Source organism: Lonchura striata, chromosome 2 (genome assembly GCF_046129695.1).
Source record: "Lonchura striata isolate bLonStr1 chromosome 2, bLonStr1.mat, whole genome shotgun sequence".
Classification (NCBI taxonomy): domain Eukaryota; kingdom Metazoa; phylum Chordata; class Aves; order Passeriformes; family Estrildidae; genus Lonchura; species Lonchura striata.
The window spans coordinates 62,521,578-62,548,847 of NC_134604.1; the positions used below are offsets into that span (position 1 = coordinate 62,521,578).

Below are 27,270 nucleotides of genomic sequence, written 5' to 3' on the forward strand. Positions count from 1 at the left end.
AGCAGAGCTGCAGCTGGCACACTCTGTGAAACACCCAGCTCCTCACCACCAAAACCCAGCAGGAGGATCTCTGAGCAAACTCCCATCATGGAGCAGGTTTGGCCACATCTCTTGGACTCTCATCTCTGGCTGCAGCTTGTCCCACTGTCACCATGTTCCACTCATCCACTGCACTTGTGTGTCCAGAGGTTCAGCAAGGATGCCTTTTAACATTTAAGAATTATAACAGAGATGTGTGCAAAGAACAGAAGTTTTCTTCATTCTGCAGCTCTCAGCCCAGATACATCTATCCGGATGGGATGATCCCCACAAGGGGGGAGCTTGGATGTGCCCCATTCTGCTTGTCTCTCAGCATGGATTCCATTTCATTGGCTGGGAACACAGGAAAGCACTGAAAAAAATGGCTGAATGGGAGCAGTGTAAACTCAGGACATCAAATGGCCAAGCAACTGATTGGTTTTAGTGTGGCATCTCCAGGTATAATAATCTTAAAACCATGGAAGCAAGCTGGGATTTTATGGTGTAATGCAGTTTGAGGATGTATGTATATTAATTTATGCATTTCTTGTAATGGTTCTTTATTTCTCCATCATTTTTATCAAAGAATTACTTCAAGAAAATGGTCCCTCATTTTCCTTGGACTATGTTTAAATATAAAGAAATCAGGTGTGACTTTAAGATGCTTGGAAATACGTCTCCATGGCCACCTCTAAATATTCTCATGGTGACCTGAACAGACAAAAGAAAACCCTGGAGACTTTTGGAACTACATGACACCACTCCACATGCATTGGTTGGTAACCATGGGCACCTATGGACACAGGCAGGTTTGGTGACCAAAGGTGTCTCCAACCTCAGCTGTGTCAGGGCAAATGAAAACGCTCCTGGCAGCTCACAACAGTACAAGGTACCATGTGGCACATCAAATCTTGTTCAACCTACCATTGGAAGGACCTATAAAATGGGTATCCAAGATTCTGTTATCCAGAGTTAAAATTAAAATATTTCATAGTAGTCTCTGCTTCATTATGAAATGAATGGGGGAAGGGGAGGGATAGGATACATTTTTATTTCTATTTTCCATTTCTGTTCCTATTCAGAAATCAGCTGCTTTCAAGGAATGGCATACTCAGCCTAGAAACACCAAGGAGAAATACACAACAAAATCCCCCTCTGTTCATACCAGATCATTTTACAGTTGTTAAGGAATTAATTGTCCAGCTGGTCCTGGTGCTGTTATTAACCACACTTCATAGGAGGCAGCAGCTGGAATAGAGAGCTCAAACTGTCACAAAGAAACAGAAGCAGACACTTATAGGGAAGTCTCAATAAAATAATCCTTTCCAACTGTTTTAGATGCATTAATGTAGAACTACTATGTGTTATAAAACAGTGCTGCAGCATCAATGTGGCCTAAGCAATCACAGTTATGAGTGTATTTAAACAGCACTGAACCATATAATTAATTCCATGACCTTTGTACATGGTGAGGAGGACAAAATCACGTCTTCAAATCTTTGCAGGTGACATTAGCTGGTTGATCTACCTCCAGCTTGTTGCAGGTGGTAATTTTTTGTCTCTAGCATACAAGGCTCCAACACATCTGTTGGCCATTTTGGACACGAGTTCTAGAGGCACAACATGAAAGACTCCATGCTACATTGCCATGCCAAAAAAAATTGTCCTTGTTGAGTTTTCTGGTGTTTTGGTCTTGTGTCTCACATGGCACAAAACAGAGAATTGTGCATCAAGGTAAATTCAACAGAGACTAAAAGGCTGTTGTGGTGATGTCTTACTCCTAAGTACCCCTTGATACCTGCTTTGACTCTACAGGATTGTCTGCTAGTAGTTAAAAGAGGCACTGAAACCTTCCTATTTTCCTCTGAGTGTTTTTTAAGCTCTTCTAAAAGACAAAAAATAGGCTCCTCTGGCAGCAAATAGAGGTAACCACCAGCCTTTGGCAGACATCATGAATTAAAAATGAAAACAGCAAGGTGGGAGGTGGGAAAGAAAGGGCAATGGGAATCCTGAGGGTTTTAAACTGGTGAAGCAACATTCCAGTTACTGAAATTGTTCTCACTTCCCCTGAAGCAGTAATTTGGCAAAACACCCCATCTCATGGGGCATCATGTGATTTACCATCCTTGTTTTCTGGAAGAAGGCTTTTCTGGACGCTTGGTCACATTACTCAGCCATTGTTCAGAGACTGTCAGAGCAATAATGGGTCATAATATTTGAAATAGCAACACAGAGTTTGCTTCTGGTGATGTCTCTTTTCTCCTGTGTTGGACAGCTGCTAAAACAAGTCAGTCTAATCACTGCACTGCGCTAATCCAAGGCTTGCAGGTCGCTCACCCAAGAGCACTTAAATGTTTCGGTGTCAAAACTCCTGCCTGGTTCAAAGGGAGCAGCATGGCAGTCTGCAGGAAGCAGCCAGCTCTAGGGAGGAAAGTTTGTTACCTCTTTCCTGGCAATTCTGCAGGAGAGCTCCTGCCACATGGAGTGATATTAATCCCTAAATCACCTATCCTTATAGATTTCAGCCAGAAGGGCACCCTCAAACTTATTTTCCTTCTTCTCAGGCATGTGATAGATGTCACAGTCTCCGCACTGATTTCTGAAAATAACACACCTTCTCTCTGAATAGCAGGTGAAAGAAAAATGCTTAGAACTTTGTTTCAGGCTCCTCACAAATTTGAAGCATCCTTCAGGTTATTTGTCCCAGAGCCCACTCTGGTTGCCCAAGACCCTTGTAGAAACTTTGCTGGATGCACTCTGGTGTGCATTGACCTTTACAGTGACATATCCAGAACCCATAGTTGTGCATTAATCTTCCCAGCCACCCCCCAACCAAGATGAGCCATATAATCATCTACCCTTGCTTGGAGCTGTCACAGCAGCTTCCCTGCCCAGGTCTATCAGCAATTCCAGCCCCTGGGCCTCCCATCCCATCTCTGTTTTGCAGGGATCACTGCAGTGGGAGTTACCACCATGTCTTGCTGTTTTTTCAAGGACACCAAGACACTTCATTAATTTTTCACACTGCTTATGAAAGGACATATCTTATCCCTCACTGATTTACTAACTTTTCTGTGGGACTGGTTTTTAAAGCCGCTTCCTGATATGAACTCAGCACAGATTTATTTTTTAATTCTTATCAAGAAGTTTTTTATCCTACTCCAGAGAGCAGGAAAGCAGCAAACAAAAGAAAACCCAAACAACCAACATTAAAACCAGGACTGATGATTAATCTTTCCCTTTTCACCAGCACAGGAAAGGTGACTCACCTTTTTCCTGCTCTCTTCACAGCTTCCATTTTTCAGCCAGTCCACGACACAAAACAGTTTCTACTTGCACAGTAGCTGATTTCTGCTGCTGGCATTGTTGCTTTCTTTTCAGATGGAGCTATGTTCCATTTGTCCTGCAGTTTCTGGTGAAGCTTCCTGGATGGGTTTCAGTATTGCTGAAAGGCCTGAGATCAGAGGGGAACCATGAGATCCCAGGGCTGCAGGGTGAGGGCATGGACAGTTGCCAAAAGTATTTAGAGGGAATAGGCAGGCACAGAGTGCATGAGAGGGATCTGGGACCGGATGTAGCACAGGGAAGAGAGTGTTTGGGCAGCAGCCAGCGACCTGGAAAATGTTTGGGGGAAGAAAGGTCAATCAGATTTTTTTTTTAAAGGTTAAGAAGAGCTTTCTTTTCAAATACAATATGGAAAAAAATATTCCAATTCCCCTTTTTTGTTAGGAGACAGGCTGTATAATGCAGTGAAATGTCTTAATTTTTGCTTAATATGCCTCACACCTCTTCCTCTTGAAGAAACCCTGAAATATCACCTATGAAGATTCTCCACAGGTAATTTACCAACAAAAAACAAGGAGCAAAACCACGTGTGATGCTATCTCTCAAAAAAATCAAAACTGGTGCCAAAGGGTATTAAAAGCCAGTCATGCAATAATGATTAAGACAAATTACAAACTATTGTTCAATACATCACAGGCTTCAAAGGGCTCATTAACTGGCCTTCATCTAAGCTTTTCCACACTGGATTTTTTTCATTATGCATTTGCTTGAGTCGAAGCCCTGAGTCTGCCATCTGGATATTACTAAAAATGCCAGATGATGGCTGGGATTTGGGTTAGGAACTCAGCAATGCATCCATAGCCAGGAGTGCATCATCCCCACATCTCATACTTCACACAGTGTGACTTGCATAAAATTCCTGCCAAAAGAGGAAAAAAAGATAATTTAACCAACTGCTGTGACCCAGACCTGACAAGTGTGTCCCCCTCTGCCTGTGCTCCACCTGCCTCTCTGTGGCCTGAGCAGAAGCACAAACCTCTGCTCCAACCCAACCTGCACACTTCTCCTCTCCAAAGTTCTAATGCTTTAAGGCAGACCAGCACCATCTATGTCTTGTCTGCTAATTGCTGTGAGAAACAATCTCTCTGGAGCTCCTAGAGCTGACAAACTGTTCTTTCATTCTCCCTTACACCTCAGATTTTTTTAAAGACTTTTTTGGTTTGTGCTGGCTAAACACATTTGGATGTGCTAATGAGGGTTTTTTTTCCAACAGGCCACAATCACTAGTACCAAAAAAATCCTGCTTGGTGAGCAGTGGCTCTGCAGCAAAGCTTTGCTTTGGGCATAAGAGAAATATTTGCTTTTTAATCGAACAGCATAGGGTTACAAAGCCACTGGTTTCTGCAGAGAGACAAAATCACATTATTAAACCATGTGAGGTTTGGTAATGGTGGGAAAGGACTTTGGAAAGACCAAACTGGGGGTTTCCTGGGGAAGAAATATACCAGCTGGGAGGAGAGTTGTGGCCCTCATTTCCCGGGGGATCGGGGGACAGTCTGTTCTGCTTATAAAAACACAAAATTTACACCTCATGATTTTCTGGCTTTTGACATCCCTTAACATCCTTTTGTTTAATAATGGTGATGAAGACCAGTGCTAAAAGTCCACCCTTCAATACAGGCAGTATTTTCAGAGACATGAGGTTTGGGTCAGTGCAGGGGTTCAGCAGTGCACCAGCTGTAAGGTGTCTGCACAGCGTACCTCGGGGTGGGGCTTGCACAAGGATGGAGAAGTAGCTTCTCCCTGTTCCTTGGGGAAGGCTAATACAGAGACAAAACATGATAGATCATTCCTGAGGATGCTCCATTTCTGCATGATGGGGTGGACCCATCACTAGCAAAGCAAGGGAAACTCAGCCAGGAAGAGCAGATTTTGGACTGAAAACATGGGAAAATAATCCTGAGTCTCCAGAGCTGCCCTGGGAAGAATGGGCATGATGTCCACCATGCTTCTGAGAAAAAGTAGGTCTGCAAAGACAGTGCCTAGGAATGGTTGGGAGGGTGGGGGACATGTCCTGCTGGAGATGGCTGCAGGCAACCACAGGCCTTCAGGTGGTACAGGCAACTTAGCCTGGCAGGAAGGTGCTTTCCCCCTTGGAAAGACCTTTATTCTCCTGTATTTACACCCTGGGAAGAAGCACTTGTGATTTACTTCAATGAGATGTCATTCTATCTTAAATAAAAAATCCAGACTCTATAATTTTGTTGTTCTTTTCTGCACTCTACCTTTCTTCCACACCACTAAAACCCTCACATTGCTATCTGTTCCCCCAGCATCATCAGCAGAGGTACAAATGACCTTACTGTACCCTCTCCAGCAGAGCTGAAGACCCTATTGGCTGCCTCCACTGCTGCATAGGAGCTCCTGGGCTGCTGGAGGCAGAAAAATTGCTGGAAAACAGATCCTTAGAAGATTAATTATCTGGGAGAGATGAGGGCCTCGACCAGAGAGAGAGGCTAAAAATGCCACAGAATGGCTTCTGACAGGCTGAGCCTTCCTGTGCCCTCAGGGCTGGCCCTAGCTCACCCTGCTCTTGCCTGTCACTTGGACCAGCAGCCTGTCCACGGCCACGCAGGAGCATCTCACAGTCTCTGCCAACTTCCTTCCAGGAGATGCATCCTCATTGAATTTTCAGTCTCTTTGGTGCTGGAACTTAATGGATTTTCTTGCCATTTTCTTGAAGGTAATGCACCAGGAAAGAGCTTTAGATGACAGACCTGCTGTGAGTTTTGAGACTGCAGGTTGTACCCATGATAGAATATCAATATAAATAATACAGTTGTTAAAAAAACCCCAACAAAACAAACAAAAAACCCCCACCGAAACAAATACCCCAACCCTAAAAACCAGGGACAGTGCAGGAAATTTCAGCTGCAAAACAAAAGCTAGGCAGCCTCAAGTCAGTAGTTCAGTTCCAGCCATCTGCTTAATAACCCTGAGCAACTACACACTGAATAAGGAGCCAATTATGTCCACACCAACTTTCTCTGGTGTAATGGAGGGGGACAGCCTGACTTGGGCAGTCAGTCCTCAGGTACAGAGCCTGCAACTGGCACTGACACCCACCTCGCAAGGAGCTTTTGCCTCTCCACCACCCCTTCTAGCTCTCACACAATCTTAGGTTGGAAGGAATATGGAAGCAGTTCAACATGCTGTTGTCTGATTATTTCCAAGGGGGGAGAAGAGAGCCCCATGTCCTCAGTAGAAACACTTTAGTGCTTGCAGTGCTTCTCTTTGAGTGGGTGACTGAGACCGGGGTAACAGCTAAGAAAGGTCCTGAGGAATACATTTTATGTTGTTGCAACTGGAAGCATAAGAAGCAGCCCCCAGGTTACATCAAGAAAAATCATGGACCTTAGTAAACTTCCATTTCTAAGCATGCAGGACTCATATTTGCAAATTTTCTTCCCCATATTTAGGGGCCAAGTCTTTCTTCTATTAAACTAATACACAACTGAGGTGAGTAAAATTCCTGGAAAAATTCCATTTAGATGTTGACTAAAATATCACATACAGAAAAAACTGTGACCTTTACAAGAAGTGATTTTTTCCCTTTCCATCACTTATTAATATTTCAAGAACAGACCTCTGGTTGAGTTCACATAAAAACACCTCCCTGGATAACAATAGCCACACAAAGCTCAGTGCAAACTCTTGGCTCTATGCTGCTGACAATGAGGCTGCATAAAACCCCAGCAGTTTGATGGCAGGGAGAAAGGAACACGCTGCTGGCTGCAGGAGCAAGGTGCCACCTTGTTAATTATGCCCCTTGGACTGGGTCCTTTTCTCACCAAAGGGTTAAATATTTCAGCGCAGAGCACTGAAATTTGAGAATTTGAGACTAAGATTACAGAGCTGGAAGCATTATTGCTAAGTATCCAGCACATCCAGCTCCCTGTAAGTGTTCACAAATGAGCCCTTTGGACAAAAATTTTTCCATGTGAGATGCAACATTTTAGTAGCAATTGAAACAAACACACTTAAAAAGGTGGGGGGGTTAGCCTCTTTTTTTCTAAAATTTTTAATATTTGTTCTAAACTGGTAAAGGCAATGACTGAGAGATCTGAAACAACTGAAAGAGCACTTTTCTTTTGAAAAAGCAACACATTTTTCTACCTATGTGATTTAAAACATTAGAGTTTGACAAGTCCAAATGCTCCTTCTACATGCATCCCCTCCTGAGATTTATGTGCTGCTGTGCCTAGCAAGACAAAACCTATGACCAGGCAAACCACCCCTAGAGAACCAATGTCAAATAAACACTCTCGCAATTACTGGGCCAGACTTCCTGCAAGCCAGGATCATCATGGCAAGAACAGAAGGAATTTATCCTTTATTTTCAATGTTATAAGATGGAGGCAGCATGCAGATTTCAGGGAGTTCTAGCAGGATATAAAATTCCATAATGCAGGGGAAACCAGCTGTGAACTGCATCAAACAGAAAAGTGATGAGTCTAATCTCAGGGCAAGAGCTGCAGCTTCCTTTGAGCATCTCTCTGCACAAACCTAGAACTGAACTTGCTGAAGCCCACTGGCAAAATATTTTAATTTCATCCTCCCTCTTCATGTACAATTTTGTATGAGTGATCATCTGGCTCCATGAATTAGGGCTAAAAACAAGCAAATAAAGCTACTAAAGATGACCAGTCTGCAAATAGGTGCAGACATGCTCCCTTACACTTCATTTCAGCACATTAAAAAAATCCAACCACCAGTTTTCCACAGGACCCTACTGAAAGAGGATGGTTAATCCATGTTCCACACCTTTGTGTGTCCCCTATTTAGTGTATGGAGCAAACAGACAACCAACTTCCTCCCCCACCGCATCCAGGGAAGAGCCTCCCTGCATCGAAATCCTTACAGAACTTGCCGTTCTCCTCTGTGGCTGTGTGGTGACATTCACCTATTCTACTGCTATAGATGAAGGCAAAGGCCTAAAGCCTCCAACTGTCATTTTAAAACGAAAGAATCATCTTACTAACATTCTTAGGTGTGATACACAAGGTTGTGATCTCTCCAACATTAAAACCTTACAACTAAAGTTGGAAAAAGATCAGCTTTTAGGTTCCTTTACAAACTGGGATGTTGCTCAAGAAAGCTGTATCATGAGTGCATTTGAACACGAAGCTGCATGTGTGCCTTCAGCAGCAGCTGGAGAGCTCCAGGCCAAGCCAGCAGCATGGAGCAGACCTGCCCTGCCTGTTACCATTTCTGTGGCAGGATGATACACACACAAACCAGGATCAGGGAAGCAGAAAGCTGCCCTAGCTCCCAATTCTGCATCTTGACACGAGGCAGTTTACCTGATCAGCCTTCAGTAACGTTCCAACCTGAAACAGACCTGTGCATCTCAGGCAGCTCCAGCTCATGCTGCTGTCAAGGTAACAGTGACAATCATGCAAAATCTCCCAAGGCTTTCCCTCCTGGAGCCCGCAGTTTTCTACTGATCGTGTTTTTATCCTTTTCTTCCTGCAAAGGGCTTCCTAATGGCTTGGCATAATTTGTTGTCCTACATATGTTTGAATAGAAGCATAATTATGCCATAAAAAGGAATACTTTTTATGCAACAAAATAGGAAGGAACACAACACACTGCATTTGGTGGAAAGGACTAGTTTGAATGACATTCAGAATCTAGAGGGCATTAGAGAAGATGATTTTTTTTTAAATCTCACTGTGCTCAGTGATAGTTGAGGCCTACTTTGTTATTATCAATTAAACATCTGCCTGTCAATGGCTCTTCTTACTAATTTCTCTGTTTTACAGATCAAGCAAACAAAATAGAAGTGTCTGTACTTTTACAGTATAGGGATCATTAAGATATCATCTACATTTTACTCTAAGTAAGACATGTCTTAAAATAACGGATTATTTATTCCAATATAGTGTCTTTCAAGTCCTCCAGGTAGGATCTAGAGGATGATTATCAGGTTGCAAAAACCCAACACTGCTGGGTTGAAACTGAAGGAACCAGAGGGATTAAACAGCTTTTGGAAATGGGAATTAGGTCCTTATGAAATCTCTGTGCTTTATATCCCCATGAGCAAACATCTGTAAAGACTTAAATACAGCACTGGAAGCTCATCACCATCTCCCACCTATGGAGACAGAGGTTTCTCCAGGTGGCTCAGCCAACTGAGATGGAGAAAGGATGACAAAGCCACAGTTGCAGTCACAGGCACCTTTCAAACAGTTCAAGTGGTCTCCTTCCACTGGCGCTGTCCTGTAATTAAAGCAGGACTGTATTAATTAGGAGGCTGCTGGACAATGCAAATCTCTGACACTTCCAAGCTGTTCCCATGCAGCAGCCCAACAGGGTCACTTGTGCCAGTGGGAGGGACACTGGCCATGAAAGGCTGTCTAGCCCAAGAAAAATTTTGGTGCACACTCCCTCCCAACCCACACTGGGCAGGTGTTGGGCCTCCCTTGTGCAGCATTCTGAGTTTAAACTAACGCTGAATCGGAAATCAGCCTTGCACCAGGAGCCTCAAAGGATGTTTCTGGAGATAGAAGATGACTGTGGAAGTTCCTTGACACTCTTGGTCCACCTTCAAGCCTTTGAACTGAAGTCAGTATTTCAATAATTACATGGAACAGCTGCAGCCCACTTACCAGAGCCCCCCACCCTGTACACACCTGGGAAACAATTCCATACAAAGTATAAAACTCCGTATCCAAAGTTTCAGAGATGACTGCATCAGCTTACTTTATTCATACTTGTAGCATACTTCCAACTTTGATGCGGAGTTCTGCTAACTAATATCTAGTCAAAGACAAAAACCCCTAAGTCAATCCATGAAGACTAAGCAGTTCCATAACTTTCAAAATAAGTTCTTGAATGTTTTATAGTATTTGATAGCAGCTTTTTATTGGTTACAAAACCTAAGCCCATATACAAAATTAGGAACACATTTAGATGCCTCTTTGAAAGAACGTTTTAGTCTATTTTAACTGATAGTTTAAAAAAATAATAAAAACAATGCAATTTTAAACACTGTTTTGAAAACTTAAAAGTGCAGCAATATACTTTGTTTCCTTTATTAACTATGAAATGGTGCAATCCCAATCAAAAGCTGATAAGGTCACAGCAGAAAGAACTGAGCAAGCACTTTGACCTGCCTTACTCAGTCCTCCGATGTTCACTTTTATTGTAATGCATTGAGTGCAAGAAAATGATCAAATCTTGACAGTAGAGGAAAAATGTTGTTTCAGCATCAATTTGAATGTAATCTCTATAACAACAGTGAGTGTAGGCTGAACTGGGTATGGATCAGTCTATATGGCAGGAGACTAGACTGAATTAGAAGGGGGGGAAAATATTTGTTCACAATAACATCTGCTGGAACTCTAATTTCACAAAAACTTTGTGACCTTACCTAACTTTGACTTTTTATTGTTTAGTTTTTTAGCGAACACCACACAGTTTCAAGATTTTAGACTATAGTGTGTGAATAGGATGCAGTTACCATATGAAGCTTCAACTCAACTTCTGGGAAAAGAAAAAAGGCACAATGAACTTCAACTCAATTTTATGTGCACAAGAGTTGAAAAATCTGAGCCACCTTAAAGAGAAATTGATTCTAAAATTTATAAAACCTATAAATAATCAGAGGCCAAACCACTATATTAAAACAGATTATCTAGCAAGTAAAAATCTTGCAGTTTAAACATACGCTTGTATCCAGCTGAGATACAAGACAACTCACTCTTTAAAGTGGCTCCACCTTGGCAGATATATATCTAATGAATGCACACCTGCTATGTGTTGTTCATCAGTGGAAAAACAGCTGATCCACAAAGCTCTGATGGCATCTGTCCTTATCTTCATCACAGTAAATACAACCCACATCCAATAACTAAATTAGTTTAGATTTTTCTATCCCTTCACATCAATGCATTGGGAAATTACACCCAGTAAACAAGAGCAACAAAACCAGTTTGTGTGATAGCTTACAGAATTTCAAAATTACCGATCTTCGCCCCAGCAATACCAAAATCCCTTTGAAAGTGACTGGGTCAGGCGATTTTCCAAAAGCAATGACTTCACATACCTTAGAGAAAGTTATTTAATGTGCGCTGCACATCAGGTTTATGCTGAGTAACAGCAGCTTTGATACAGCCTCACACATCAACCAGTTTGTATGTTTTTAATCACATGAATAAGATTTGAGACTAACTTGTGAATTATTCTTCCAATACTCCAAGAATGAAGCTTTCATGACGCTTCTAAGTAGTTGCTGGTTTGTTGCCAACCACATCATCATAAGCACTGGTTACTAAGTAAAAAATAGTTTAAGACTAAATTACAGTAAACATGAAAGCTCCACAGTTTAAACCCAATATAAATCAACCATATCCAATTATCAATTTAAAACAGAAGATATTGACTACTGAAAGTTGAAAGCAAGATTCTTTTTAACTAATACATTTTTGGACAGAATTTTTTTTCTATAGTCTGGGACTCTTGCTTTCAGCTTAAACAGAAGTTCAAGTCCATAACAGGTTGTAGCTCAGGTAAAATACCATGCACAGCATTTGATTACTTCAAAACAGCAGGAACACACAGGCTGAAGTGAGTGGTCAAATAGGGCTCGCTGTTCTCAAAAATTAGGTATAATGGCAAAAGCTTTACCAGTCCAAATCTACAGTTCATTCTCCAACCCTGGTTTCTGAGGCAGTTAATGAACACACATCAATTACTGATAGCTGAAGTAGTTTTTTTGTTTTAAACTTAAGTGTTTAATCAATTGCCAAGTGTTGTGTTTCTATAAATTATTCTTATTTCAGTTTCACCAATGAAATTCATTTGGCTTGCATTTTTGAATCTATTCTTCCACATAAAGTTTATGAAAATATGTTTGTGGAGGACGATGGTGAAGGCTCAGAGCAAACTGGGCCCCTTTAAAGTCTTCCAAAATGTATGCATCATACCAAAGTGTCTTGATCCACAGCGCACCATTCTCCAAAGAAGCTACTTTTCTGTGGAAAGCCAATGTGCCACCACCATGGAATATTCTTAACAAAACTGCAGGTTGTGGTTGTCAGCATGTGGCACCAGGAAAAAGGCAAAAAAAGGTAGTTGGGACTGTTAAAAAGAATTCTGAAACAGTTTAAGAGATCATGCATATGCATTTACAGTCCATGTGATAGTGATGTTTGGCAACTGCAAAGTGACCAATACATGGCTTGCTTTAGAAGCATCAAAACGAAGAGGCATTGTGTCTTGGAGCCTTTTGTTTCTTCACTTGGTAGCCATCTGGTGGTGCTTCGTACTGGTGTGGGACAAGAGAAGCTGCACTTTTTTTGAACTTAAAAATTAAATTCTTTTGTTTGAAGGTTGGCCGTTGGGTCAAAGTTGTAAGTACCTCCTTGAGTGGCTTCAGGAATGAGACTGGGGTCTTCATCGATCTACAAAACAACAGCAGAAACACATGAGAGGCTGATTTCCTGCATAATTGGGTACACAGAGAAGAAATTCACAAATGTTCATGTTTTCTTCCTTTTTTTTTTTTTTAATTATCAAACTAAAATTAGATAAGTTTTTCCAATTAAATTCCCCAAATATATCTAAAAAGAACAACACATCAACTCTGTTCTAATACCATTAGGGAAACAAAAAATTGTAATGGTTAGGGACAGTGCTGCTGTTCGGTCAAAGCAGTTGCTATTTTAGCTGTGCAGTTTAATTTCCAGTGCCAATTTTTAGTACTTCTGGACTTGGCTAATCATTAGTTGTGGATTCCAAAATTAGTTTTGTACTTTCTCCCATTTTCTTTCAACATGAAAATATATTTTCATCAGCAGCTGATAGAAATACTTTTTTAAAGCTTAAACGACTTCTTAGTATCTCCTGTCAAAATCTGAAAGATTTAGAACTCATTTCAGTGCAGTTTCATAAGCACAATCTGAATTTGGTTTTACATCAACAGTACTTCATTGCTCTATGGATACAGAGTGAGAGGAATCAGCAGCCAACTTCAATCAGCTTCCTCAGAGATGTTAGAATTTGATATTTAGAGCCTCAAGGAATAGCAAATAACATGGTCAGTAAACAACAAAATGTACCACTTCAAACCCTAACCATCCTCCTGCAAATCACCAGCTGCACTGTTCTCTGAGCCTCATTTGAGATCACAGTCATTCTGAAGCAGGAAAGAGCCCTTGTGTGAGGGGTCTGAACAGCCTTCTGAGACCTGGCCTTGCAGTAGTGCACACATCCGAACTGACTAATCTAAAATCTTTCTCTTTACTTGGGGTGACACTATCTAAAGCAGCGGGGAGTGATTGAGGCCTTTTGTGACCACAACAATCTGCACATCATGCCCACATGAAGACCAAGTCTGGTTTCAGAATGTTTTGCAAAATGTATTTGTTTTGAAAAATTAGCACTTCTGTCTTCTGCAGAGATACTACAAAGTAACCCCACTTAAGCTCATCTGCCTTTAACATAAAAAACAGAAGTGAGGAAGCTGTTAGTGCTAGTCCTGATGTACAGGCTGTGCACTTTACAGGGTTCAGCAAAGGAGCAGATGGGAATAGCAATGAATGGACATCAAACAGCCAGCAACATCTGATGAGAATACAGAAGATCCTGAAGTGACAGAAGGCAAGAACACTCCCGGACAGTCCACTGTAACACTGCCAATCAAGCTACCATAACCAATCTCTTGTCTCCCTGAAGCAATTGTGGAATTCCTACAATTTTGAGTTTCAGAAGCTCTAGAAAACATAGTAAGAATATAATAATCTGAAAAAAAGTTCTGCTCTTGAGTAAAGCAGGCATATTCATTCCATCAGGTATAGATTAAACTGTGTTAATGTAAAAAGTAAATGCGCAAAAGCGAGTACTAACCTCAACAGGGATATTTTTCCACACACATCAACCTGACTGTGCTCTTCAGTTAGACACAGAAGTTTTAGAGTCTCTATTGAGACTCTTCAGACACTGCTCACAGAATCACAGCTGTAGGGAACTTTTCACCTCTCAACCACTGGTGACTAACTTCCCAATCACATGATTGACCCATGAATTGAAAATTATTGAGTCCTGAACTTAGAGCTGGTATTCAGAGAGTTCAATTTAAGAGAAGAACTGAAAACATAGTTGAACTAGGCTGTAGAACTCCAGACACCCTGGAAAGCCTATAAAAGATAATTAGTCTTCAAACTGCATGTTGAAGTGCTCCTCAGGAACTCACAAGCAGCTAGTAGAAGGAGGAGCTAGAATCAGAGAGTCAAGATACCCAGCCTGGGTGCAACAAAATATTGAATGGTCTAGATCAACCAGCTGCAGAAAGTGTTAATAGTTTTGATGACTCTTTTCACTGCAGAATCTAGACTGAGCAAATACAGAATTGAAATATAAACATTTATCTGAAAGTAAGGATCCACTGCCCCTTTGAAAGACTGATGTATGAAAAAATAAAAAGGAGAGCCAAAGAACTGTTCAGATTCTAATCATAAGTAATTACAAGTCAATCTGACAAAATTAAGTTGGCACTGACCAATTTGTTAGGCAAAACTAGAGTAGTCCTCTAGATTTTGCTGAAGGAAAGTCCTGGTATTGAGAAACTCTTCAAAGACTTTAAACTGAGAGAAGCTCTACTGAACAAGGACCAGAAAAACTTACTTTGGAGATAATGTATGTTTGTGACTAGTGGAGCTGAGGTACAGAGACAATGTACTTACTAAGCTAAGAGCACAATGCATATACTTTTCCATCTTTAGCATACTTACATCATCACCAGAGAAATATTGATCTATAATTTCAAATGCTAGTTTATAAATGTCTTCATTCTCGTGCTGTTGCAAGGCTTCAATTTTCTCTAGTCCTGAATAAAAGAAAATGGAGAAGAGTTTTGTAGGATTAAAACAGAGTTACTGACTACTGAAAAAAATAAGAAAAATAATTAAACATTACTACTGAAACAAGTTAGAAAAGATGTAGCTCAATTTGAAAATATGATCTACACAGCAGCTATCTTTGTCTCTAAGAGGAAAGAGAAGTAGTTTGTGAACTCTATATGACAGGGAATATTCCATTATATGAACAACAGATAGTGGAGTCTTGTCTTTGTTTATATAACACTCTTTATTTTTTAAAACTTCTGCCTACTACGTAACTTTTGGGTTAGTCATTTCTATGTATCCCCAGAAAGAAATGGCTACATTTCTGTGTTGTCTGTAAGTTTAAAACAGCAAAGCGACAAAGCAGCTAAAACACTAGTCCCATTTTCAAACTGGATATGTAATAAAACAAGGGAAAAGCTTCCAGTGCATTATGTCCTTTAGTATCTCTTTAATAGAATACATTAATTAGCATACATTACAACTTGGATTGTGATAATGAAAAGACTCTTCATCCTTTGCTCTGTAATGAAATTATGATCCTATAACTGCTTCCAAGGCAATGAACTAGAGCAAGAATTGTGTGTTTTACCACAGGACAAAGTATGTGCAATTATCAAATGAAAATAATTACAATTCTCATTGAAACCTAAAAAATACCTATGCTACAGAAAGCTCCTTCAACAATTGCCTCTACACAGCCATCTCCAAACTGAAATAAACTGAAAAAGAAAAGTAGTGTTTCTCATTAAGAAGGCTCCCTTGTTTACTCAAATTGACCATGTTAAATAACACTACAGTAAACATCAACAGCAGCAAGGGGAAGACAGAATGACATCCATCCAATTAAATTTTTTAAAAGCCTAGTAAGCTCTTACCTCCACACTCTTCTATAATTTCAGCTATTGTGCTAGCTTCATCACCAGCCATTATCAGGATGTTTTTCAGGCCATCCAGCACCACCTGCACCACTTGAGAATCCTTTACTGAGAGTAGATTGCAGAACGGTGGGATTACATTTTGTTGAACAAGGTATTCAACCTAAATAATTAAAAACAACAAAAAAAATTATTTCAACATTGTGCTCCTTCCATAAATGACTGCATATGCAACATTTTAGTGACAGCTTGAAATCCCACTACACGTACCTGGTCTTTTCTCCCACTTATTGTCAAATTGCTAATTGCCCAAGCAGCTTCTTTTTGTGTCCCGAAGTCCCCCTGAAAAAGAAAATTAATAGCTTATTAAAATCAGCATGGAAACATCTGTCAAACTTATTAAAAATCACAAACTCCCCATGTCAGATTTATAAAAAGAGGATGACAACTTGCATAGCTGATAGCTTGACTGACCTTAGCCAGCTGGTGTATGATCATGGGGATTAGCCCAGCATCTATTACAGCCTGAACTTGTTGCTGGTTTCCTGCTGTGATATTGGAAAGGAACCAAACTGCTTCCTACAATGGGATAAAGCAAAAAAGCAAAGCACTTTTACAAAATAGTCAGCAGATGAAAAAAAGAACTCAACCAAACCTGACCACCTTAAAACCTAAAATCATACGATGAGCAATTGCTAAACAGGCCTCCTCATCAGTAGCACTTCTAGCACACAAACGTTTATTGCACTGCGAAAGACAAGAGGGAATCAATGTAAAATTAATATGCTTGATTCACAGGGCCAGATTCTCTCTCACACAAGGCGTGTCTCCATACTTCAAGAGTAATGCTAATGTAAGCCTTATATCCACTTTGTACTGCTGGAGTCACCGACAGGCTCTAAACTTTCACCATTTTCTTTGTGCGACATGGTGTCCACAAATCTCATTCAAATATCACATATGATACTCTGTCCTGTGACTTTGCTCAGCAATTACTCCTTCAGGAGGTTGATCTACATAGCTATCACCTGTCTCATGGCAGTTATAAATTCCCAGTTACAAAGGGGGATACTTGTCATGACAATCCAGAACATCTTAAAAAGGCTCCAATCTTAAGTAAAAGATGTGGCAAGCAGGCAATTGTGAAGCTCTACAGGAAAAAAACCCATGGGTTTCTCCTATTTTAGGGACTTGTATCTTGCTTTTATTTCTATTTGCCTCTCACAATACAGACTTGAAACAAAACTCAAAGCATTTCTGGATTTTTTTTTTGGTACAAATATAATTCCTTGGCCTTCAAAAGAGCTCTTCATCACTCTTTTGTAAGAGTTAAGAGGGCAGGCAAAAATAAATCACATCAGTTTGACTGTCAAAGATAACTTTTTCAGAGATCTTTACAGCTGAGAGGGCCTGAAGAAACAGATTCCCCACAAATAGATTTCTCCTCAATGATACACTATATGGGGGAATTACATAATCTAAACAAAAAAAGCCTTCGCCTCAGCCAGGCCATCTCTGCAACAAAAGATGGCACAATAACTAAAAAAACCCAAATAACATGAAATACATCTCTGGAAAAGGAGGCACAGATCATTTTCATCTCCCTCATCCACCCAATCCTTGCAGCAGTGAAATTATTTCTGCCAAAAGGAAGGAGATTGCAGAGACAATTTTCAGGAAAGAACAGTGATACACCCTCCTTCCTTTTAGGTGAAGATGAACAAGTGAACAAACTTCACTATGAAAAGGTGAAGTGGGAAAGCTGGATCAGTCTTATGCAACTCACTGGACTCAACTAAAATTATGAAAAACAGTAATCGAAGTTAGCCAGTTACTCACTTTTCAAATGAAAATAAAAAGTATCTCACTCCAAAGCAAAACCCTTCAGTCCTCCCAGAAAGCACAAGGCATCAACACCAATGTATGGATACTCACTATGGCTGTTTGGTTTCAGTCCTAATTAAGCACCAGCCTCAAAGGCTGCATCTTTATATAAAATTGCTCACATTGCTGGAAATAACAGCTGTAGGAAATTCTTCTGTAATATTCCACAGGCTACTGTTTTATTTTTTTTTTTTAATACTAAGTTAGGAAAAAGCAAATCATACCTTGTTTATCTTCTCTTTTGGATGCGTCAGGAGATGTGGGAAATAAGACAAAACATCACAATTGAGAACAACTTGTGTCTGCTCATCAGTACCAGTTACTATGTTGCCTACTGCTCTCAGTGCTGCTGTCTGAATATCCAAAGTGGGAAGGAAAAAAAATTGCATGTTAAAGACATTGCTGTTACTTATGCTATAACAAAGAGCATTTTAAGATATCTCTTTATAAAAACACTTTGCAAAATACAATTTAGCACTTCATCCTCTGAGCTACATCAGAAAAATGGAATACTGGTTCATCAAAAAACACAGTACATCACAGAATAAATGAACTTCAGCTCAACTCAGAAAGTGTATAGATTAGAAATTAAAAGAATATTAAAACCTTAGAAGATTAATTCACCATGTACCTGATCTGTGTTACAATTCCAACAACAGCTTCTAGGCTCTATGTCTGCTGAAGTTGCTCACTTCTCCATTCAGCTCCCCACTAGGGCTTTCCAAACCTCACAACTACTTACTGAGGCTCAGGTGATTTCAGAAATGGACTTTACGTCTTTACGTATTGTTCAGTAAATGCCTTAAAAGTGACAGAATACTGGAGAGACTTCTTTCATCAAATGAACTAGCCTAACAAATTTCAAGACAGGCAAATCTCATCCACAGTGCAAACTAAACAAACATGTCAAATGCACAGATACACAGAAGAGCTTGGTATTACAGCAGATGAGTCAATGAGCAGTACACATTAACTAGCTTTTAGTTTCAAACTGTCTTTAAAATTAATAAAGCCCAGTTAACAGCTAATTATAAACTTACTTTACTAAAAGGACCCAGCATTTGCAAATATTTCCATACCCTAAAGGTTCCAAAATACTGAATTCCATGAACTAGATAGAACACGCACAACCATATATGCATCACCAGAAAGAGTAAATATTACTTGAATTCCAGAAAACATAAAATCTGTTGTCATTAAATATTTTAGGACTACAAAAGGAAGGCACCCCCGATAATCGCGTAATGGAAGTTAATGTTTAACCTGTCATTACTTAAAACTTTGTTAGTATTGTTTTGCTTGAGTTTTCTTTCTTTTTAATATGTTTTCCCCCAGTGTAGGTAATATTTTTTCTTCAGTTTTATCTGCACAAAATGTAGCTATAAATATTCATCTCATTAACTCCACTAATAAATACTGAAAGGCACATTTTTTTTTAGCGAACAGCATACAAAGGATTATTCAAACACAACCAAATCAGACTTACTTGAACTTTAACCTCCTGATGACTCAGAAGGGGAACTAGAAAAGGTACAACTCCAGAATCAATCACCATTTGTATCTGTTCATTTCCACCATCTGTTAAGTAGGACAAAGCCCAAACAGTGTCCACAAGAATCTACAAATTGGAGAGAACATGGTTTACATGTTGAACAGAAAAATCCCTATAATGAAGGCTTAATTTAGTGAACAACATTCTACTTATCTGGGGGTGGAGAGGGGAAAACATGCAATTTAGTTATAGGAAAAACTTAAACATGATTGTGATGAGACCTTATCAGTAATATGCTAGATTATTATGTACAACTATGAAAACCAGAACCATTTGTTCCATCATAGTAATTTCTGTATGTTCTATCAAATTCCTTTTCAATTAATACCACATTTTGGTGCATAAAGTGACAGCATACATCATCTCACAAATGTAAACTGTTGGGCTTGATCTACATTTCCAAGATAGACAACCAGCTCAGGTAAGTAGATGTGCTAGTAACTGTCTGCAGAAAATACCAATACAGCTTCCTTAGCATAGCTATAATTTGTTAGATGTGCTGTCTTATGATTATGGAATACATTAATTCCCTTAAGTCTCCAATCCATCTGACACCTTAGAATTTCTGATCCATACTGCAGTTCTGAAGTGAAACTGCAAACAAGTCTGGATGTATGCCATTTCCTGCCTTCATATTAAGAATAAAAAACACAGCAAAGGAAAGGAGTTCTTATACTAACTTAAGTACTGGCAACTATTGTAATGTGGCAACTGTTGAAGTGTTCAAACAAAGCAAAACTCACAGACAAATGCCTATCATGCAGGGCCATCTGAGAATCTTAAAAGAAAAAAAGTCACTGATGACTTGATAAGGATAATTAGAAAGCCCTCAAAAATAGACAGGTACAAAAGTTAGTCATTGAAAGGTAGTACCTGAAGCAGAAACAAAGCCAGCAGAGAGGGATATCACATCACATAGAGATGATGTTAGGAACTGCAGGAAAAGAAGTCTGGACCCCACTAAGGACATAATCTGTTGAGGTACCTATATCTAGCCTACTTTTAAAACAGATGGCCGTTTAAAATTTCCAGTTATGAGAACAGCTGAATACTGCAGTACTAGAACACAGGAAGGACTCTACAGTCCTGACCCACAGGCTGCAGCCACCCAGCTCCAGATGCCAGCCAGCACAGCCCAAAGGCTCTCCTGCCACAGCCTGCTGCTGCCCTCACCTCCTGTGCTGCAGGGACAGCAGAACGTGCTGCAGTGGAGCCACTATGGCAGCAGAAGCAGTGAGAGATGGTGCCTCACCAGTTTGCTGCCCCACAGCCCTGCTGGTGACAAGAGCAGCAGCCGCCAGAAGCGCTCACAGGACTGTGGGCTGACCTACCTGCATCACTGACTCATCTCCAAAGATAGGTTTGCTGCTCCAGTACGGAGAGGCTGAGACCAGACTGGTACCTCCAAACTAGTACCTGACTCTCAGGATCAAAATGACGGACACCCTAATTGAGATCAGTCAAAACCTGGCATCACAGTCTCATACCTACATCAATAAGCTCTCATACAATCATTGCTTGCAAAAAGCTTTAAAATTTGGCACAGAAAAAGAGCCTACAGGTTAGAAGTATATTTGGTTTTGTAACAAATTCTGTTCAGCTTTGTCCAAATTACTCGTTGAAAAGTCACCATGTGCTGTCTCCCACTCACATTACACTGGGAAAACCCTGGCAAAATCCCAGCTTAAACTGTACAAATATTTTGTGGAGACAAGCCCACTTCACCATTAAAAAGGCAGCCAAAACACTGCTACTACAGCATTGAACTAACGAATGACAGTCTCACTGATCTCATGCTTAATTTTATCCCCAAACCAACACAAGGGTTCAATTCCTTCTTCCCTAAATTAAAGGATCACTACAGGGATTATAAAGTACTGATAGATGGAGGAGAATAACAGCTCAATATCCCTCAGTTACACAGATCTTTGTTCTGAAGTCCCAATATATAAGGCTTCATGAGGTAAATCCACTCCCTAGGACATTACTTGGAAAAACACAGGTAAACTCATGATTCAGGTATGTGGGAATTATTGAAGGTTTAGTATTAAAAACTTGAAGGTCGTCAAAGGTGCCACAAAACAATAGTTTATTGCTGTTTGTTTAAATATATTTTCATATGTGATTTCTTTAATTAAATGTTGCAAAGTCAGGCACCCAACAGGTTACAGAAGTCAGGTTTACCCTTATGATCAGAATATTTGACTGGACTGATATATAGAATTACATGTAATTTTTTTGCACATATTATATATCATCTATGCAAAATGATAAACTGGGGCAGAATTAAAGTGTAGCTGATGGTAAAGCTGACACTTTAATTTTCTAGTGCTCAATTCAAGACAGGATTTTTTAAAGGTATGTCAAATGCACAGGATAAAAAATGCCATCTTCTACAAAAGGTTATTTCAGAAATGGTATTTGTACTTTCTTTTTCATGCTCTGAATGGCTACAATCACATTCGTCTTCATATTTAATTATGTATTTATGACTTAATTATACATAAATTAATACACAAACCCAGGTTTACTACTCTAACAAAATCCTGTAGCATTATATTTCTAGAGAAAACAAAGAATCTAAATATCTAAAATTATGGAAATTACTTACGTTTATATCTGTATGGTAAATGAGAACACACAATGCTGGCAAAATCTGAAAAGAAGTTCATCAGTCATTACAGTAGAACAAAATTGGTGGTAAAATTATGAATCCAAGTATTGCAATCACAAACCTTAGCTTGAGTCTGCTTTAGGATATTGTAATCACACACTTTCCAGCAGCTGGTCATTCCCTCAAAGTATGTATAAAAATACCTGTATTGTCTGTATTTCTAATTTGTGAAAATATGAGACAGTGCTAGATTCCAGACACACAATGTAGATTGTATTTTGAGGGAAAACAAGCAAATAACAGAGATAAGATACCCTGCTGCTATTGTAAAAGCTTTATTATCAGACAATAAAAATTATTAGCCTAATATCAATATATAAACCTCTTGGATTAAGTTTAATTTTTTATAATCACAAATGGAGAAAATATAAAAGTGGGCTGTGATAAAACTGTTTTGAACAGAGTGTTTTATTTAGTAAAGCATTACTTGCAAAAGTTTCCTTGTTTCTCTGCTTCATTTTTAAAATTTCATTAAGGTTTAGCTGTTAACAGTAACATACTTCACATGGCTTCAAAAACTGTACCTACACTTTTAAATTAATCTTAAAATCAAGAACTTTACTTACAATTACAGTTCTAGTCAAATAGTTCCATTTTGCTAACTGTGCTGATGCTGTGAATGGAGCATTTGCTCTGTTCATCAGTTTAAAAGGATTTTCTGGATTTCTGCTCAGGCTGGGACTTGGCACTGACTGCATGTGCACACGAGAGTTGAAACACAAATCACACTACATGCCACAGTTTACTTACACTTCCTCTTGCTGAAAATAATCACATCTGAATTCTTCTACGTACAAAATCACATGGTAGCTTTTATTTTTTTTAGTGAAAACATGTAATGCTGAGTATTTTAATGCTTTCTATTGTGTTAGTTTTTTTGCTGTATAGCTCATCACTTTAGTCTTACTCAGTTTCAGATGTTACAAATTTCAGATGTTACCTTTATTACATCTGTAGCAAGACCATCAAATTGGTCAAATTATTTCATCTAACACATGATAGAGTGGCACAATACATGTGCACTGACAAAAAAACATGCAAAAATTCACAGTATGACAATGTAAAACATTTGGCCTCCAGCCCAGAGTATAAAACATTATCTGTCTCATAATTCTTTATTTACCTCCTGAACTGTCTCCATAGGCGGTGGGGGGTCCTTATTCCTGCAGAGATTTACAATGACCCATGTGACGTTCCGAAGGAAGGTGATGGGAATGGAGGGATTGATGAAGGACAGAAGAGGTTTGACAACTCCCAGTGATATGACATAATCTCTACACTGAGGACCATCACCTACAGAAATGAAAATTGTTGCAAAAGAAATTACATTAAAAATGGAAAATCTTGAAATGTATGCAATGACATGTTGGGATACTGAAATTCTATGTTTCCTCACCAATAGTCTACTACTAAAAGGTCATATTTGATTAAATATACATACGTAAAGTTATGTATGTATATTTTAGGAAACACAAAATTTATCCTGTTAATATTTTGCATAGCAAGTGATATTATTATTTAGAAAAAAACCCAGGAGGTACTTAAATAATTCTGGCCATATTATAAACTTTAAAAAAGACACAGAACTCAGAGGAAACATAGTCTCTTTATGATAATGCCAGTGTTCAAAAAGTCAAGTTCTAAAATGAAACATTCCCTGAATTCAAATCATTAAAACAACAAGTTACCTATAATATTTCCAAGAGCCCAGACAGCTTGCTCACAAACATTCTGGTGTGGTGAATGAAGTAGTCTCAAGAAGAGGGGTACTGCATCTGCAGAATGCAAAGATTAGATTTGTTTAATGCTGAATCTTGGTATATGAGCAACATGTTCACTGATTTACACAGAACACATTCTCCACCATGCCTTAAAAATGTTTCAATTATGAAGGGTGCACAAAACCTGAATTGAACATTTCTATATATATCTAGAGAAGGGAAAAATAGACTTGGGAACAGACTTATTAATCAACAGTGCTCCACATTTAAACGTTCCCCATATTCAGAGTGATAGTTAGACCCTCAAGTATGCAGGCATGAGATTTCATGTTTCAGTAATTCAGATTTTCCAGTTATCCCAGATCACAACACATACCAAGCAGAATGACATGCCTACTTGTGCAAACGTGCTTCATATCCTGGCTTTAAGAAAATAGCTTCCTCCCAAGAGATGGCTATAGTTAGTTTCCATATGCAGTGAAGATTTACATCCATCTGCCAGTCCCAAGACACGTTTTAATTTGCTCTTATATAATGCCAGCAACATACCAAATTAAAGGAAGTGGTACTTATTTTAGATATCATTCTCTGTGGAATTAAATATGTTTGATAGAGCTAAGTAACCATCCCACTACTATCCCCATGCTTTTGTTTTCCTTCAGACAACCCATACTGTTTGAAAGACAGTAACTCTTGCAGCCATTTTTAAAATCTATATATGACCATAGTCATCCTATAGTCTGAATAAACTAGATCAATTTATATACTGTAAAAGAGTATTTTTCTTGCAGAAATAGCTTCACAATTTTTTTAAAAAGTGCAACACAGTTTGTGAGCAACTGTGAATCAATATTGTGTTGATAATGAAAAGTGATAATCAGCCAAAAACTCTGTATTTTCCTGGAAAATACAGAGCCATGAAAAACAAAGACAACCTAAAATTCCTTCCCCACTCCACAGGAGTGATTCAGCCATTGCCTATAACTGACAAGCAACACACTATTGCTTAAGAACACTCTTGTAATAAAATCATCCCACTTCCATTAGCTCAAGTGGAATATTTTAGCTTCCTTCTCAGCAATTACTGAGATTACAATTCAGCCATACATGCATTCAACATTTTTTGGAGAAGAGGGTCAACTATGTAGTCTATATTGCACTCCAATCCTGGTATGCTTTCAAAACCAGGAATGAAGTTATTTCATAATAGCACTCAGGCAGGAGGACAACCTGAGAGAGCATGAGTTGAGGTTATCTGACCTACCGCTCTCAAAAATTTAATTATTCCTGCTTCAAACTAGCTCCTGCCAAGAGCTGTTCTGCGCACTTAGTACTTCTCTTTTGCTGGGCCTTCCAAGTACCATCTGTCCCTTCTGATTGCAGGAGGCTGCCTTCTTTTGTATTAAGGCTGCATTAGCCTCTTCTGTAGCTGCAAGGGTCTATTGCTTTGTTTCCTCAAACCCTTCCTTACCTAAAGGGAGAAGAACTGGGAGACTGTTTTCCCTTGGTCATCTCCCAGTCAAAGCAGCATGACTTTTAGACTAAACTTAATCCGTATTCTCTTCATGAGTAAAATGCTTTTGGATTCTGTGAAGTCATTTAGCAAATTTTTTTCTTTTCAAGCATTAACTAAACACATTTTGGGAGAAACATGTCTCAACTTGAACTTCTAGTAATTCTTCAGGTAACAATAATGCTTTTAGTTGTGCTGTACATACTTTTATTCCACTTTTAATTTTTACTTTGAGATTTTTCCAGATTTTTTTCTTGCAAAGCTAATACTATAAACATACTTTCTGTTAGCTTCATTCAAACAGGACAACATTGTGTGACATAAAAAAGAAAGAAAACAATGACTAACCAATGAACAAGTTGAGAAGGAAGAAAAAACTTGGAAGTAGATTTTCAAAGGTACTTAGACACCAGAAAAGCAATCTAAAAACAGAGGTGCCCAAATCACATCAGAAATTTTTAAAACAAATTCAGGATATTGATTTTTTTTGTTTGTTTTAAAGACTTTGGATTTTTATCCAAAGCTCATTTTGGTAAGATTACTTTATCCAAATATTATTTTGGATAATAAATAACAATAATAATAGGAATAATAACATTACTCCAATATCTTAAATATACAAAACTCTAATAATTATTCTATTATTTTATTAGCCATGAAAACATACAAATCAGCATTTTAATTTGAAGTGCAGGTTGATACACAAAAAAAATTCAAATAACTAAGTCATCATTTTCCAATATAAAAATGAGAATATGAGTAAGTCAAGACAGCTTATCATATATTTGCTTATCTATAATCTAGTGTTTAATGACAACATATTGTATTTAGCATAAAGGTGATAGTTTTAAGATAAGCATGATGGTCCATAAAAGCTATAGATATAATAACGAAAAAATGCTTTGATTAAATTAATTCATCTTAATTTGATTTTAGAATTTCTTTCCTTTCTCACTGTCTGGTTAAACAAGAAATGAAAGCAGCTCAACAAGCTTGTGTGTACAGGAGATACAAATCATACAGACAAGGAAAAGATGGTAATTTTCTTAAATGTATTTAAATGTGCAACTTTATATAACTGTATGTATTTAACAACTTTAATAAGATTTATAAACACACTTTGAGGCAGAAAGAATTAATTCCTGACTTACGTGTTAGCCACAGAGCAGTTAATGGTACATGATTTCAGAAATCAAACCAAGAATGAGAAAGGACATAGATTTTTGTGATAGTTATTGTATCATCTGTCATTCTGTATCTTCTTTATGGGAAATCCTGTCTAGGATCCTTAACATCAATTGTAAGTGACAAGCAGATTTACATTCAAGAACAAATGTAGAAATCTTTCAGAAATCTTTGCTAAATCTTTAAGAAAAACATCTATTTATTACTTTAATGGTACTGATAAGAAATGGCAGTTGTTATATCAAATACTTTCTTTTTCCCACAATATCCACCCCCACTGCCACCTCCCCCAATAAAACAAAGTTGTAATACTTACTTGACTGTACAACAGCTTGAGTCTGTGCAGAAGTGCCTGATGCTATGTTAGTCAATGCCCATGCAGCTTCAAATTGTAATGAAGGACTGTAATGAAAGAATTACATACTAGTAAGTTGAAACATGATCTGAAAACTATTTTATGGTTCATTTCAATACTGCTAGCCGTATCCATAAGAAATACTCTACATTTAGGCAGTACCACTGGGCTAAAATGTAAAAAACTCCAACATCAAAGTTTGGACTTTTCAGGGGAAAAGCTGTAAGAAAAAAGAGATCTTGCATTCTGTGACCTTCTATAAATGACAGTCACCTTGTGTGACCATCCATCACTCTGAA

At 38.7% G+C, this 27,270-nt stretch overlaps 1 protein-coding gene across 1 annotated transcript in view; it reads right to left on the reverse strand.

The window, feature by feature from the left end:
- Window positions 1-10,042: 10,042 nt before the first annotated feature.
- Window positions 10,043-27,270, reverse strand: part of KPNA3 (karyopherin subunit alpha 3) — a 47,014-nt gene continuing 29,786 nt past the window's right edge. The window contains exons 7-17 of the mRNA XM_021528402.2: window positions 26,933-27,018; window positions 23,886-23,972; window positions 23,321-23,490; window positions 22,135-22,179; window positions 19,458-19,589; window positions 18,196-18,324; window positions 16,562-16,666; window positions 16,358-16,429; window positions 16,088-16,250; window positions 15,099-15,193; window positions 10,043-12,770 (exon numbers count right to left, since the gene is read on the reverse strand). Of these exons, the coding sequence (XP_021384077.1) occupies window positions 12,672-12,770; window positions 15,099-15,193; window positions 16,088-16,250; window positions 16,358-16,429; window positions 16,562-16,666; window positions 18,196-18,324; window positions 19,458-19,589; window positions 22,135-22,179; window positions 23,321-23,490; window positions 23,886-23,972; window positions 26,933-27,018 (1,183 nt within the window). The 3' untranslated portion in view covers window positions 10,043-12,671. The remainder of the gene's footprint in view (window positions 12,771-15,098; window positions 15,194-16,087; window positions 16,251-16,357; window positions 16,430-16,561; window positions 16,667-18,195; window positions 18,325-19,457; window positions 19,590-22,134; window positions 22,180-23,320; window positions 23,491-23,885; window positions 23,973-26,932; window positions 27,019-27,270) is intronic.